At 36.5% G+C, this 17,599-nt stretch overlaps 1 protein-coding gene across 2 annotated transcripts in view; it reads left to right on the top strand.

Moving 5' to 3' along the window:
* LOC126980138 (bumetanide-sensitive sodium-(potassium)-chloride cotransporter) overlaps positions 1 to 17,599 on the top strand; it is a 104,005-nt gene that overhangs the window by 68,920 nt on the left and 17,486 nt on the right. For both annotated transcript variants that reach the window (XM_050829713.1, XM_050829714.1), the window contains exons 9-12: positions 7,093 to 7,317; positions 8,779 to 9,010; positions 10,501 to 10,622; positions 15,556 to 15,691. In XM_050829713.1, the coding sequence (XP_050685670.1) occupies positions 7,093 to 7,317; positions 8,779 to 9,010; positions 10,501 to 10,622; positions 15,556 to 15,691 (715 nt within the window). The remainder of the gene's footprint in view (positions 1 to 7,092; positions 7,318 to 8,778; positions 9,011 to 10,500; positions 10,623 to 15,555; positions 15,692 to 17,599) is intronic.

The raw sequence follows: 17,599 nt of genomic DNA, 5'->3' as shown, positions 1-17,599 counted from the left end.
GTCCCTTATTGTCATTTTAAAAAAATACTCGCTTTCTTTGGACATGTTTCGAGACAACGCAGCCAGTCCATACAACGCCTTATCGTTCAGGGTAAAGTGGAAGGCATTGGACGGCATGGAGGGTCACTTATACGATGGTACGATCAGATCAAATCTGCTGTGGGCGGCATGAGTGCACTCGAATGACCTCTAACAGAGAGAGATGGCGAGAAATTGTGAGGCCCATTACATCTGCTCCTATTGAAACTTTTTGAGAATCACGGCTGCTGTGTCGAGAGCGTATCGACCATGAAGAATACTACTGCTAAAGTATTGTTTTTCTTACAAAATCCGCAACAGCTGTTAGTTCTATCGTCGAAAGGAAATTTGCACAGAGTCGAGGCGAGACGCTGGAATACAATTCATTTTGTAAGTAGTTATTAAGAACATTAGTTCGTTGCCTGCAAATTTTAATTTATGACAGCAGACAGCTTCAAATGTATACACTTCGCCAATCAGCGGTGTCAATTTGATTAACCCTTTAATTTAAGAAGTTGTTCTCTTGTATTGAATCAATTCGTTAAACTCTATCAATATTGCTGTCATTTTGTTCTAGTGAATGTATTTTTAGATTTACCAAAACAATAGTAACAGCATTGACTCATCTCTGGAACAATTAGGCGTAGAGACTTGAAATTTGGTAGGAATATTCCTATCGCCGTGTAGAGGTCAGATAAGAACGGTACTTACAAAATTCCACCCGCAAGAGTTTTTAACTTCCCGCTGAGAAAATTGAACATTTTCGAAAATTCGGGATGTTATTGGTTTTACCCCGTTTTTCGAAAATCGAGTTTTTATCAAACTCGACGTTTTAGGGTCCTAAGAAGCTTCCCTGACTATTCCCGCGATGGTGTCCCTACGTCTGTATGTATGTGTGTGTGTGTGTGTGAGTGTATGTATGGATCTATGTAAACCTCTTATAACTCTTGAACGGCTTGAACGATTTCATCGCGGCACCATATAAAAGGGCTTGACCAAACATAGATTTTGAAAACATTTTCGGACCGATTCGGACTTGTATTTTTAAGTAATCTCATAGAACTACGGAATTTCGGAATAACCTCGAAATTCCGGGTTCGATCAATTGAAACTCGAAGATTCTTTGGCTCAAAATACTGCGTAGAATGGCGTGAAAATCGGTTCATTCATTTAAAATTTTATTGCCGTTTGAAAATTCAATAAATTGTGTTTTATTAAACTTTTACCTGACAAAAATATAGAACAGCTATATGAGATCAAAGAGCTCAAAATAGACATAAATACAATTCAAAGCGTTTGTGTATGGAATTACCGGATGTTGCAAGGATGGCCTTTCAAAGTCAAAGTCAAAGATCTTGATTTGCCAGAAACATTCACAAGTAAAGTTGTTACAAATTTAAGAGCAGGCATATGTTTTGTCTTGATAGACATGCAAATATTTTTGTGGTTTCGCTTCACAATATTATAAACCCAACACAATCAACAATTACTGCTACATTTAATTTGACCAACGTAAAGCCTACTAAAATACCCTACAATACACAGTTACAATAATTAATAAAATGCTAAGAGATAATGTAGTAAAAATAATTACAAAAAAATATAGTGTTATTGGTAAAAATAGTATTCAATCAATCAATCAATCAATCAATCAATCAATCAATCAATCAATCAAAATCAGTTTATTCAAGTAGGTCACGAAAATGACACTTATGAATGTCAAAAAAAATAAAATATTTTTCTTATTGAATCTAGCGCTACTTCGTAAAGGGTTGAGCTAATGAGAAGAAGTAGCAAGAAACTCATTGCCACTCTTTTATATCAAGATTTACAGATCATTTCAATTACAATATAATATGTAAAATGTAAAATGATACAACAAACCTACTCAAACGTCAAATAGTCAATGTCTTACACGAGTAAGTCAAAAAAATAAATGTAAATTAATACAAAAGTTATTGAGTACAGTAGCTGCATCATCCACATACACCATAAATCAATAAAGGTATTCTGTGAGCATTTTATAAGCGATTATAAATAAATAAACATGTATATATCCATACATATATAAATACACAATAACTTTTAAGAATCTGAAACCGAGTCCCCGGCAACAGGATCACCCCGCTACGACAAGCAGCGCCCGTTCACGAGCATGACGCATGAGCCAGCCATCGCTTCCCTCAACCATATTTTAGGGAAGGGGTCGACCCGTCCCATGTCGCCGCCACAAGCAGTGACATTAATTGGTGCCAGTTACCACTTTGTGTATTGAGTAAAAACAATATCTTTAATAGTGTTAATAATTTAAATTTAAATCTATTTAATACTGTCTCCTCTCTTATTTCTTTTGGTAATTTATTAAATATTTTTACACACATAGCATGACAGTTTTTTTGGTACAAAGTGGTACTAATGTGGGGTACTCGAAGTCTAGTAGGATCACGCGATGGAAACAAAGAACAGTCGCCCCGCCGAGTTGTTGAATTGTTGTAAAAGTTGAATTTTTCTTAACAAATAAACTAGCCTCTAGTACATTCAATTTTTTAGGGTCAACCATTTTCCAAATTATTTTTTATTATGGACAGAGCAACGTCTGTCAGGTCAGGTAGAATATTTATATACAGGCTTCTGCTCACGTATTCGTATGCGCCGACTGGGTCCATGGTGATGAAAATTAACGAATGTGTTAACCCAAGTTAGGTAATCGATTCTAGCTATTGCTCTGTAGTTTATAGTGAAAATTGCGCCTACTGCTCAAGTCCAGGCTAATTTGACCTATATTAACATGTATTTGCTTTAAAGCATAATTGCGCAGATACATGTGCTTACTACATTACACGCAACTTTTTATAAAATACCCTCAAACCTTTTTAATACAACAATTTAACTTTAACTTATAACACATTTATGAAAATTTGATATACGTTCACAATAATCGTCACCTTTTTGCTCTTAATAGTAATTTTCATTATTATAACACTAGAAATAAGGGATTGCTTGTGACTAATTCTAGTAGGCTTCATAAGATACATAATAGCTTTAAGGGTAAATGTATACACTTTAATAATAAAGTCCCAGCCACTGTTCAGGCAAAGCAATGGCAGTACAATATTGTATATTTTAATTAAAAAGAGCGCAAAAAAAGAATACTTTGAGAGTTTCTTGCGCCGCTTCTTCTCTCTCAAAGCGCCATTTGTTTCCGAAGCGGTAGTAGTATCTAGTATATTAGAAATGACATCAAAAAGAATTCTAAAGGAATTAATTTTGAGAAAATAAATGCCTTTTATTCCTTTATGCCTTACCAATCTAATTTATGAATTTTACGATTATAAAAGTTGTTTGGGCAGTAATAACATATTTACATACATACATTGATAATAATGTTATCTTTACGTCATGTTATGTCCGTTACATTCTTACCTCGGTTATGACACACTTATGAATTACTATTCATTGTTTGAAAATTACTATAAACTTCGCGCATATTTACCAACATTGCCAAGTTCAAATTCAGAATACGAAAACGTAATTTTAAATGTATGTATGTAACTAATATGCATAAAATTTACTATTATATTAGATATAATGGAATAAAATAGGCTATTGAAATTGTGAAAAGGTTTCGATTATAGAGTTTACAACTTAACGACTTCGCATAAGAATGCTAAACTATTGTCCCAACTTATTCTAAATGTTTTAATACATTCATAAACAATAAAAATTCTGTGTGTACAAAGTACACATGTCAGAAGTGAAACTTCTTTGGAAAACAATTTTAATCTCGTTTATATTAATTATTCTAATCTGTTCTCTAAACCGAATGTTTTTAGTCATCATTAGTAATAATAAGATGTTCTAATTACTCGCGGCCACCCGCTAAACCTGCACGATACAACGGTAGGAGTGAAGATTTTCTACTTACTCGATTCCGAGAACCTCGGATACGATATCAATATTGTTGAAATCATAAATTTGCGCGGCGGCCATCATTAATTTAAAAAATTATGCCAAATTCGTTATCTGCACCCTCGAGAACCTCGGCTACGATATCCATAAATCATAAATTTGCGCGGCGGCCATCTTGGTTTTTAAAAATGATTCCAAATTCGTACTCTGCACGTTCGACAACCTCAGATACGATATATATATTATTGAATTCATAATTTTGCGTGGCGGCGATCTTGGTTTCTAAAAATGATCCCAAATTCGTACTCTGCACCCTCGAGAACCTCGGATGCGTATTCTATAATGTTGAAATCATAATTTTGCGCGGCGGCCATCTTGGATTTAAATAAAATGGCGCGTAACCGAAAATCTTGACGATTTGCTATAAAATTTCACTCATACTTCGATATAAAAGTTTCACTTCAATAATTTTTAAGTGGACAGACTTTTCTGAGGTCGATATTTGATGACTCTCTTAACTTGGTCAGCTTTCGAAAAAATATATTTAAATAAAAAAAACAAATATGCGGTATTATGAAACCATGATGAAGATGAAGCTTTTTCACAGAAAAACATATTAATATCAGCATAATAATCAAATGAAAGAAAACAATTACATTACTACCTTCTACTGTCAGTAAATAGCTGTCAACAATGTGAAGCTGTCCCAATTTAACCGATAAGTCATTCTTATCGACTTATATTGGGATGCGTGAATTGTAATTTCCTGGCCTGGCCTGTTTTCATCGGTTTTCTGGCAGTAGTTAGTTTGTTATCTAAGAACGTAATAATTTCACATGTTGTCATATAAGTTTCACATTAATAAGTGCATAAATAAAAAAAGGTGTACTCTTAATATTGTTGATTGCTCTTAATTTTTTCTTGGCATTCAATATATTATGCAATCTATTATATTTAAACGGGAAAAATGTAGTGTAAAACCATCGGAAAATCTGTTATCATTGTTTAATTAGTGAGAAATGAAACAATAGATATAGTATGTTACTCACAGACGTATCGTCATAAAATCTTGTACGCTTTGTTCAACTCTCACTCGTCACTCGAACGGTTACCTTAGTTGGTTAGAGCACGGAACGACGGAGGTCGTGGGTTCGAGTCCCGCATCGTCCGTAAAATTTTGTTTTTCTAATTTTATTTGTGTTTGTGTACATGTTTACAAAAACTTACCAATTTATATACTAAAACCTTCCTCGAGAACCGCTATGTCTTGGTGAAAACAGCATGAAAATCGGTGCAAAAGTTTGTGAGTTTATCGCGAACAGACAGACAGACGGACGCAGCGGAGGACTTTCTTTTATGATATCTACATATCACTTTTTTTATCAAATAAGGGACCAGACAAGCAGGACGTTCAGCTGATGGTAATTGATACGCCCTGCCCATTACAATGCAGTGCCGCTCAGGATTCTTGAAAATCCCCAAAAACTCTGAGCGGCATTACAGCAGCGCTCGTCACCTTGAGACATAAGATGTTAAGTCTCATTTGCCCAGTAATTACACTAGCTACGATGCCCTTCAGACCGAAACTCAGTAATGCTTACACAGTTCTGCTTCACGGCAGAAATAGGCGCTGTTGTTTTACCCATAATCTAGCCGGCATCCTGTGCAAAGGAGCCTCCCACTAGTAAACTCACTACTGATATACATCTATTTGACGGACCGCATGTATTACGCCATGTGTTTTATTTTCATGAAAAGTGTAATTATTCACGCAGTAATTTTTCTGTCCTTTACACATCGGGGGAACAAATTAGGACCATTGTTTTATAATAACTGCATGAAAATTTTGTTTTAAGTTGTTATCATCAGATCTCGCCGTTTTAAGGTCCTACGAATCTTCCCTGACTATTACCACGATGGAATCCATACGTCTGTATATATGTATGTGTGTGTGTATTTCTTATATATAAAATTCCCGTGTCCCGGTTTCTTTACCAAAGTCCTTCTTGTCCAAAGATTTGTATGAAATTTTGTGTATATATCGGGTAAGTCTGAAAATCGGCCAGCCCTTTTTCATACCCCTAAATGTTAAGGGTGACCTTCAAATATTTTATGTTTTTGAAATTTTTTTTTTATTTTATTATGATTTAGCATTAAAAATTACATACAACTACAAATTTTCACCCGTCTACGATTATTTTTGTATCGCGAATTTAATATTATTCAGTCCAGTGTCATGTTTATTTCATACCACATCATCATTTTCAGGAGGAACAGCTCGCAGCTACATTTATTTCTTATTTCCTTAATCGCTTTTATTTTTGCTTGGTAAACAAAGTATATACTATTCTATAGATCAGTAATTTTCAATCTTATTTACTGACCCCATTACAGCTTTAAATATTCTGGCACCTCCCTTTTCAAGTCAGAATAATTTATAATTTAATTATAAAAGACTACTACCATAATGATTTTATGATAAGTGTCGACGTGTTTTGGATGAAAGGAAAACAAAAATATCTAGACCTTACAAGGGAAGATCTAAAGTTATTAGTTACATTCCCCACTTCATACCAGTTTTAACTTAGATTCTCTTTAATGGTAGACATTAAAACTTAAGAGAGAAATAGACTTGGATTATGACCATGGTTTGATTTTAAAATGTCAAAAATAGCAGCACGATTTGACTTTTGAAATTTAACAAGTCTGTCCTTTTCACTAAATTGTGATTTTTGCCTTGACATTTTCCTTTTGTCGGTGACCCCCCAAGTAAGGCTTTACCTACCAGGCTCTTATGCACAGGATGCCGGCTAGATTATGGGTAACACAACGGCACCTACTTTTGCCGTGAAGCAGTAATGTGTAAGCATTACTGTGGTTCGGTCTTAAGGGCGCCGTAGCTAGTGAAATTACTGGGCAATTGAGACTGACAAGTTATGTCTCAAGGTGACGAGCCCAGTTGTAGTGCCGCTAGAAATTTATGGGTCTTTCAAGAATCCTGAGCGGAATCATTACTGCATTGTAATGGGCAGGGCGTTTCAATTACCAACAGCTAAACGTCTCGTCCCTTATTTTCATAAAAAAAGGCTTTGCGACCCCCCTAGTAGTCGCGACCTACAGATTGAAAAACACTGCATAGATTTTAATTAAATTGTGAAATTTCAGGACCCTGCATCAGCTATTCCAAAGGGAACCTTATTGGCCTTGTTGATATCCATGATCAGTTATGCAGCAATGGTGCTGATCTCCGGAGGAGGTGCCTTGAGAGACGCCAGTGGAAACGTGACGGACCTTGTTGTGATGAACGGCACCGTAATGAACCACAGTGCTCTTAGAAACTGTGTCAACACTACTATGGGATGTCAATTTGGACTTCATAACAGCTATTCCGTAAGTATTAGAATAGTATATTTTGCAACTCGTGCGACAAGTTATCGAGTGCGCACGAAAGCGAAGTTGAACGCACGGGCGAAGTGAGTGAGGTCATTCGCTACATAACGAGGGGAAAATAAACTGAATTATTTTCCTCTACACTGCTATGAAAATTTTCAATAAGATTTTCGATAAGTTCACTCACACAAGTCTGGATATTTTTGAGTATAAATATATATTCATGTGTTATCCATCTGTTCCCTTTGGATAAAAAAACGACAGGACAAATTTTTGAAAAGAATCTAAGCAATTGGATCTACATACTTTTCACACAGCTTCACCTGTATGTTTGTTTGTAACCGACTCATTTGGGTACGATTTTGACCCACTCAAACGGCCAGATTTCGTTCAAACTTCGTTTATTTATCAAAGACCGATGACAGTACATTAATTTGATAAAATAATTCCATTTTTCAATTTGCAAAATAAGATTTTTGTTAATCTATGTAATTTTTTCATCTATCGTCGATAAGTCAGTAATTGATATTCATTTTAAATTTCAACCATTATCTACCATATCTTTTCATCATAGCGTGTTTTTTAGTTTTTTTTTAATCTGTTTTATTATTTAGTTTTTGGGCTAGAAGATAGTTGTAAATAGCAGAAAAGGCACAAAGCAGTGTTTATATTATACTATATTTTTGGAGTTTACTCCTTAAGAATCGATTTTCATTTAAGGCACCCGGTATGAGACAAATATGGAGAGTAAAACCTACTCATCATTTCTGGAGCACCTTTCACTTTTCAGTTGTGTGTGTGTGTGTGTGTGTGTGTGTGTATACTTGTGTGTAGCCAGCATTCACAGTATACTGCGTGATAGCTTACGCATGTAGTATTATATACCTATTAGGGTGTGCCAAAATGTAACTTCCTTGATGGACCTTTTAAAATTGGAATTTTCAGTTCTGCTTTTAAAAGGAGTTGTGTTTGGGCATTTCCTGACATATTTTGAGCGTTAAGGATTTATTTGATTTTTATAGAATTTTTTAGCAGGAGTTTTGTTTAGCCAAATTTTGAAATTGCAGCAATAATGCCTATAAATAGGTAAGCAAATATTTTGTTTAGTACCTATTCAAAGACAATCGTTCTTGAGGAGTAAACTCCAGTCGTGCGTCGGAGTTGACACACACACTTTTTGGAATGAAGTTCCTTACGGCAGGCTTGGAGGGGATAGGGATTTTACTGCGCGACCGAACTGAAAAAAATGTGATAGTAAAACCGTAAGAAAAAATCCGTGAAAAAAAGTGCGTGGAAAAGTGCGTGAAATTAAACCGTTAAATGAGACGTGCGCAGGCGCGACAGTCGCATACACAAGCGAGTAGAATTTGTGTCGATTCTACATTAGCCGAAGGAACTTCGTTCCTACCTGGTGTCCCACGACACCACATCATTTTTTAATTTGTCTTATTTATGTATTAGGTGATGCAGCTTATGTCTGCGTGGGGACCGTTTATTTACGCTGGATGTTGGGCGGCGACTCTGTCGACAGCACTAACAAATCTTCTATCAGTGCCGCGTCTGATCCAAGCACTCGGCATCGACCGCATCTACCCCGGTCTCATATTCTTCTCCAAGCCCTACGGCAAGCACGGAGAACCCTATAGAGGATACGTTCTGACATTTATCGTCTCTCTTCTCTTTCTGCTTATAGGTAAGCTGCGTATAATAATTATATCTTTTAGCTTAGCTGTAAATAGACAAGCCTTAAGAGGTATTTAGTGAGTACTAGCAGCGAAACCCGGCGTTGCACAGGTAAAAGAAAGAAATATTGGTATGAGAAATATTTAAGGATCCATTTTCTAAAGTAGAAGAACTTTCTAGATCATTCCGGAAAGCTTTCGAACTTTCTAGATTGATTATATCAGTTGCACACATTCTAGAACTTTCTAGATCATTCCCGAGATTTTTAGAATTTTACAGAAGTTTACATTAGTTAGAGAAGGACAGATGTATATAATTTCACATTTTTACCACCCACTTCCACCCATCATGTCCAAACTCCCTTAAAAAAACGTCAAGTTAACTTCACAATTTTGTTTATTTAAAGGGCCCTTACCTGATATACGATACTACATCCTTTGAAGTTTGGACATGGTGTTTTTTACCAAACACTTTGTCGTTGCGGGGGTATTCAAAGCGCGATCGAAACACAACTGAACGAAAATTCTAAATTTTGTTAGCGTGATTGTGAGTCTAGTTGTTTATTGTACGTCAATGATAAAAAAAATTCAATCACCTTTTACGCGGGTGCTACTCACTTACTAGTTCTGAACAGATACGGCGGGGCGTGGGACAAGCAGCTGATATCAATGCTTATGCTAGCGCGCGTCTACTAGTTGGTAGCCCCCGTTAATAGTAATTTACTTTAATTTTAATGTTGCAATTGTAGCTTCTGTATAATTTATTCTATTGGTGTATTAAATCAATAAAGAAATTGCTCAATTATTGATGACTTGCAACTCTGCAGCTGAAACTAAATTTGGATTGTACCACCTGGATGTGTAAGAACCCTTAACAGAGCAAGGAACATTCTCCAACATGATGTCGAGATCTTCTACTGAACATGCTTGCAGTATTTCTCGGTTGATATGACATCCTCATCAGCCGGAAGACGTCCACTGCTGCACAAAGGCCTCCCCCATAGATTTCCTCGACGATCGGTCCTGCGCTGCCCTCATCCAACGTATTCCGGCGATCTTGGCCTACCAACACTGCGTCTTCCGGTACGTGGTCGCCATTAGAGGACTTTACTGCCCCAACATCTTTCCGTCAAACTATGTGCCCTGCCCACTGCCACTTCAGTTTCGCAATCGTTTGAACTCTGTCGGTTACTTTGGTTCTCCTACGGATCACCTCATTTATGATTAGATCTCGCAGGGAAACTCCGAGTATAGCCCTCTCCATTGCTCTCTGAGCAATCATGGTCGATATGACTTGGATACGTTAAAAAACACGTACACTTAAAAGCCGGCAAAGTTCATGTAATTCCTCTGGCATGGGCGGAGGTAATCACTTACTAGCAGATGGCCCGTTTGTTCTACCAACAGTTTATAAGACGTGAATACGTGAATGTGGTCTTAAGCAAGTCAATATGTGTCGTATAAGTTATAATGAGTAATAAGATATGTTTATATTTTCCAGGTGAACTGAATACGATTGCACCACTCATCTCGAATTTCTACTTGGCTTCGTATGCCCTCATCAACTTTTGTACATTCCACGCGGCCCTTGTACGTCCTCTAGGGTGGCGCCCTACATTCCGGGTTAGTAACAAGTTCCTATTTACTATCTGGCATCAGGGGTGAGCATTGGTTTTCCAGCAAGGTAGGGCCTGTAGATGTAAATTTTTATTTTTATGAAAATAAGGGACGAGACGAGCAAGACGTTCAGCTGATGGTTATAGATATTGGTAGAATTATTTTTGATGTCATTTCTTATACTACTAGATACTACTACCGCTTCGGAAACAAATGGCGCTCTGAGAGAGAAGCAGCGGCGCAAGAAACTCTCCCAGCATTCTTTTTTTATGCGCTCTTTTCAATAAAAATATACAATATTGTACAGTCGCTATAAAATAATCACAATCTAGTTCCAGGCTGTCCGATCATTTAGATATTCAGCAGTGGAGTAATAGGATTTACGACAGAGCCATTTTTTTATAAAACATTTAAATTTATTTATAGATAATGCCTTAACAGTGGCTGGGACTTTATTGTAGAAGTGTATACATTTACCCTTAAAGCTATTATGTATCTTATGAAGCCTACTAGAATTAGTTACAAGCAATCCCTTATTTCTAGTGTTATAATAATGAAAATCACTATTAAGAGCAAAAAGGTGACGATTTTTGTGAACATATATTAAATTTTCATAAATGTACTGACAATAAACAGTCATAATATTTATTTCTTTAAATTTTTCTTTGAGAGACTGTCTATAACCAAGCTGATATATAGCACGAACAGCTCTCTTTTGCAGTGCAAACACTATATCAATGTCAGAAGCATGACCCCATAGTAATATACCGTACGTCATGATGCTGTGAAAATAACTAAAGTACACTAATCTAGCGGTCGCAACATTCGTGTACTCTCTAATCTTTCTAACTGCATATGCCGCAGAGCTGAGTCTATCTGCTAGATGGGTAATATGTGGACCCCACTGAAGCTTTTTATCTAACGTGATACCCAAGAAGACCGTAGTGTCCACAAGTTCCAATCTCTGGTCATTTATAAGTACGTTGGTTTGACCTCCGCTGTGTTTGGTGTAATGAACCGTAAACACTTTGTTTTTTTACTGTTTAAGTGCAGATTATTCGTCTCAAACCAACGCACTATCTTTGAGAGTGCATTGCTTACCTCGTCATCAATATCCGCACGTCGCTTCACTTTAAAAATAAGTGAAGTATCATCAGCAAACAATACAATCTCATGGCTATCATCTACCACAAACGGTAGATCGGTAAATATATATAAGAAACAAGAAAGGACCGAGAATAGAACCCTGTGGAACACCTATTCCCACAGGTTTACCCGAAGACCGTTTGCCATTTACATCGACTATCTGAACTCTTTCGCTTAAATATGATTTCAACGGTAAGTCTCATTTGCCCAGTAATTTCACTAGCTACGGCACCCTTCAGACCGAAACGCCAATACTTACACATTACTGCTTCACGGCAGAAATAGGCGCCGTTGTGGTACCCATAATCTAGTCGGCTTCCTGTGCAAAGCCTCCCACTGGTAGATGTGGCATCAGGGGCGCGCATTGGTTTTCTAGCAAGGTAGACACTGTAGATGTAACTAGTCGTAGTTACGCTTTAGTTCGACAGTACGACCGAAACGCTGCTTGCTTCATATATGCAATCTGTAGACTGCCTACCGTAGGTAGTAAATTAACTTTAACAATAGTGCACTATACATTATATTTAGGTTCATAACGAGGTAGGGACTGCCTAATTGCCTATATGATATATGCACGCCCTTGTTGGGCATTTAGGTTAGTAAGCGGGGATGTTCGCAGTATTTTTTTGAATTGAAAACTTCTATGAAAATCTTATAGGTCCGCGTCACCTACATGTCCATGAGTGACGCACGCGGTAAATAAATAATTCAAAAAATATATAAATACATAAATAGATATAGCTACATACTTTTTAGATGTTCGCGTCACCGAAATGCTAAAAGCAGTATATCTGTAGCTATACAGCTGACGTATTGTGCAACATTAGTGCTGTGTTATATCTTATAATTGAAATTGAATGGATTTAGTGAAAAGTTCAATATGTATATACTGTGCATTGTTGAAATTGTGTTTTTTGTTTAATTAATATTTTATTGAAAATAAGTTTTAAAACTTAATTGAAATTAATAATTTAATTGTTCTTGAACATTATGAAATTCCAAATTTTAATACTAAAAGTTTTAAATTTTCGCTTCTATCGGCAGTCCCTTCAACTGCCAATATTTTTATATAAGTGGGGTCAAGCACCAGGCTCCTTTGCTCAGGAAGCCGGCTAGATTATGGGTACCACAATGGCGCCTATTTCTGCCGTGAAGCAGTAATAAGTAAACATTATGGTGTTCCGGTCTGAAGGGCGCCATAGCTTGTGAAATTACTGGGCAAATGAGACTTGACAACTATTGTCTCAAGGTGACGAGCGCAACTGTAGTGCCACTCAGAATTTTTGCGTTTTTCAAAAATCCTGATCGGCACTGCATTGTAATAGGCATGACGTATTAATTACCATTAGCTGAAAGTCCTGCTCGTTATATCCCGTATTTTCATAAAAAAAAACTTCAGCCGGTAATTGATTCCAAAAAGTGTCTGTGCGAGGCAAGAAGTTCGCAAAACAGGTCATGGTTGTCAAAGTTAGTCTACCTAGGGATTTATTAAAGGAATGTATTCAGTTACTTAACAAGTTTTACTGTGGTATATTTAAAAAAGCAGTAAATATTTTTAGTTTTTTATTTTTTTAATATGTGTGTACCTCAATTCAGAGTTCTTTCTACCTAAATATTATTAGGTAATGAGTCATTTGTACACACGTGCCCTTGTGAGTCATTGAAGGAAAATCTAAGATGGTGTTCTATTACCAAAACATATGAAAATTTCATAACATTGTTATTTTGGGCTTATTGAATCATACAAATGTTTTAATTTATGATTTGATTTGAAATCGAGACTCGAGGCTCGTGCCCGATTTTGGTGAGACAACACGTCCTGAGGATGCCTCGTGTAGAGGCGAAACACGTGTCGAATTGTTTAAAAACAAATATTGGCGGAATTAACACTAAAGAAAAATTAAATCATTTGTATAATAATTATGGATTTCCGCAAAGTAACGCCTACTTCAATAAATTTTCATATTAAATCATGTTATGATTTTGTAAATATTTTCATTTGACGAGCTACTATTAAGTCTCCGTATCGACGCGATTCGCTACAGAAAGATAATTAAGTAGTGGGGTATTTTTTTAAGCGGAATCAACCGCGATGATTTGCTATAGAATTTCCGCTTGACCATGGTGAATTGTATAGCAGTAGTTTTGAGCTAAATATTTCATTTGATTCCACGCGCCACGTACTCGCAGTGGGAACGCCACATGTGCTGAGAGGAAGCCGCGTGTAGCGAAAGACGAGTACGTAATTACATTGACGCGCGAGTGACATGACAAGATTATCTTATAGAATCCATTTGTATCCATATACTAAGTATAGTTACTAGACATCGGTTTCATCCTATGGGCCTCCTGAGAGGTTACGGAAATGAGCCACTAGCTTACTGGGCAAATGAGACTTAACATCTTATGTCTCAAGGAGACAAGCGCAATTGTAGTGCCGCTCAGAATTTTTGGGTTTTTCAAGAATCCTGAGCAGCATTTCATTGTACTGGGCGTGGCGTAACAATTACCATCAGCTGAGCGTCCTGCTCGTCTCGTCGCTAATCTAATTTTCATAAAAAAAGCACTATGCTATGCAAGGTCTCAGAATGGGGCTAGCAAAATTTTGTCTAGCTTAACTACAAGAAGAAAAGTCTCCCTTTGTCGTATCCCCTCGATTCAAGATCGTTAACTGCCACAAGCTGTCGATATCGAGCAATATTCCGCGGTCACTTGAAAGAGTATACCTATTTGGCTTCTAAAAACCGTAACCGTAAGTAAGATAAGACAGGACTTCACTTCAAGCCACCGTCTGTAACTATATACGACGAAAATTCGACCTCATATCGCCAAGTTTATTTCACACGTAACTTTAGTGGGAATTATTATTGCACAGGGTACTGGCGAGTTCGGTACCACAGCAGCTCTTTTTCTACCTTGAAGCAGTAATGTGTAAGTGTTTCGGTTTGAAAGGTGCTGTATAAATAAATTACTGCGCTCATGGGACTTAACATCTCAAAGTCTTAAAGTGACGAGTGAAATTGTGTAGCCACTCAGAGTCTGGCTTCAATGAAGAACCCTGAGAGTATATTGCGATGGGCAGGGCGTATTACTTCCCAAAACGTGAGACTTCGTCATGCTCGCTTAAATGTCACAGCTTGTGGCAGCGACATGGGACGGGTCATCCCCTCCCTTAAATATGGTTGAAGGGAGGCGATGGCTGGCTCATGCGTCATGCTCGTGAATGAGTGCTACTAGTGGTGGCTGGATGATGCTGTTGCGGGGGCTCGGCTTCAGATTCTTAAGAGTTATTATGTAGGTATATATATTTTTTAATATATAATCCCTTATAAAATGCTCACAGAATACCTTTATTTACGGTGTGTGTGGATGATGCAGCTACTGTACTCAATAACTTTTGTTTTACATAAATTCACATTTACTTTTTTGACTTACTCGTGTATGGCCATTGACTATTTGACGTATGAGTATGTTTGTTGCATCACTTTACATATCATACCGTATTTGAAAACCTTTTATAAAACGATTAAAATGTAAATTATGATTTAAAAGAGTGCCAATGAGTTTCTTGCTACTGCTTCTCAACAACAGCTCAAACACTTTACGACGTAGCGGTATTCAATTAGAAAAAATATTTTCTTTTGACATTCATAAGTGTCATTAACGTGACTTACATGAATAAAGTTATTTTGATTTATGAACGTAACGGAAATAAATACTTTCCGAGAGATCCGATATCGTATAAGGGACATCTCATGTTGCAAAAAACTTGACTCAGTTATGTTGTTTTCAGTACTACAACGTGTGGGTGTCGTTGCTGGGTTTCCTGCTGTGTGTTGCCATCATGTTGCTGATCAGTTGGGTCATGTCACTCATCACATTCGCGATATTCTTCACCCTTTATCTGATCGTGCATTATCGGCATCCTGGTAAGACAAATTTAGATTTGATTTTTATGTAATTTTTTTTTGCTCTTGCCTTGGTATTCGGAGATTTTATACATTGCTGTCGCCTTTAGGTAAATAGCTAATTAGTTAGTTACCCAATTTTGTTAATTTAATAGGACACTTACCTGAAATAGGATACTCCAGCCATTTTAAGTTTGGAAATCCTGTTATTGTTCATTGCGTGGCTTTGTATTCAAAGCGCGGTCAAAACACAACTGATAGAAAAAGCGAGTTTTGTTTGAGATAATTTTGAGTATGATTGTGAGTCTAGTGTCTGTACGTTAATGATTATAGGACTCACCTTTAAATGTTACACACACAGACGACAGCTTATTGATACGGTTCAGTTATCAAACTCTAAAAATAAAGCAACTTTTCACAAACAATGAGTTCAGGTTGATGCATGCAATATACGATAACCTATTTATACATTTAATTATTTATTACTTTTCATGAAATAAATTAAATTATTTTATGACGACTAGTCGACTTAAAATAATATAATTTACGCAATTAATGCAGCACCTTACAAACTAATTCGTTATGTATATGACAGCCATTTTAAAATACTCTATTTGATTGAAAAGAGTGGCCATTGAGTTTCTTGTGTGTTCTTCTTACGAGATCAACTTTTTACGAACATATGGTAAATTCAAACATGAAGCACAAATATTTTTTTTACGTTTTTTACTATTTCTATTATCATACCACAATAACATTATGAACGCTTTATCTACGCTTCACCGAAAACGATACGGCTAACGTAGCTGTTAAAATATTTGCAACTACAACTCATCAATATTATTTCAGCCACTCATTCCATAAATTCCACAGCTTTAACGAAAATAGCTGCTGAAGTCTAGGTACAGTAATTTATCATTGAAAGATACTAGGAACTGTAATGGATGGTGACGACACGGCTAAATCTATTTTGTACAATGAGTGATTGAAACCATAACGTAAACAAATATGGTTCTATAATCATTTAGTATCGATTTCTACGGTTGTACCTATGATTAATGTCTTATATCTTTCAACGAGCAATCCTTGTATATATATACAGGTTGTCCCAAAGTTATGGGACATGAAGGGAAAGTATCTTAAATATCGTAGATAGGGTATTTTACTGAAAGAAGACTTTATGTTATTTTTCAAAGTAAGTAATTCTGCGTTCAAAGATTTTCTAAAAATTACTTGCCTCGTCTAGGACTCGAACCGACTTTAATGTAAAAAAAACACACCTCCTTTGCACAGGATGCCGGCTAGATTATGGGTACCACAACGGCGCCTATTTCTGCTGTGAAGCAGTAATGTGTAAACATTTCTGTGTTTCGGTCTGAAGGGCGCCGTAGCTAGTGAAATTACTCTGCAAATGAGACCTAACATCTCACATCTCAAAGTGACGAGCGCAATTGTAGTGCCGCTCAGAATTTTTGGGTTTTTCAAGACTTCTGATTGGCACTGAATTTAAATAGGCATGGCGTATCAATTACCATCAGCTGAACGTTCTAATCGTCTCGTCTCTAATCTATATATATAAAAATGAATTGCTGTTCGTTAGTCTCGCTAAAACTCGAGAACGGCTGGACTGATTTGGCTAATTTTGGTCTTGAATTATTTGTGGAAGTCCAGAGAAGGTTAAAAAGGTGAATAAATAGGAAAATGGTGCAAAATTAAATAAAAACACCAAATTTGTTTTTCCTTTGATGTGTCCATACATAATTTCTATGAGAGAATTTATTGACGCACGGTTTGACAGTTCTGCTGTGAAACAATTTGATTGTCGTAATCAAAGCAGGGTGCATATTTTACGAAGTAATTTTTGATGTTATGATATATTATTGACAAATTCATATAAAAACATTATTTTATTTATTATATACAGAACAA

Source organism: Leptidea sinapis, chromosome 5 (assembly GCF_905404315.1).
Source record: "Leptidea sinapis chromosome 5, ilLepSina1.1, whole genome shotgun sequence".
NCBI classification, from domain to species: Eukaryota; Metazoa; Arthropoda; class Insecta; order Lepidoptera; family Pieridae; genus Leptidea; species Leptidea sinapis.
Note: the sequence above shows the minus strand (reverse complement) of the source record. Positions and strands in the feature narration are given on the sequence as shown.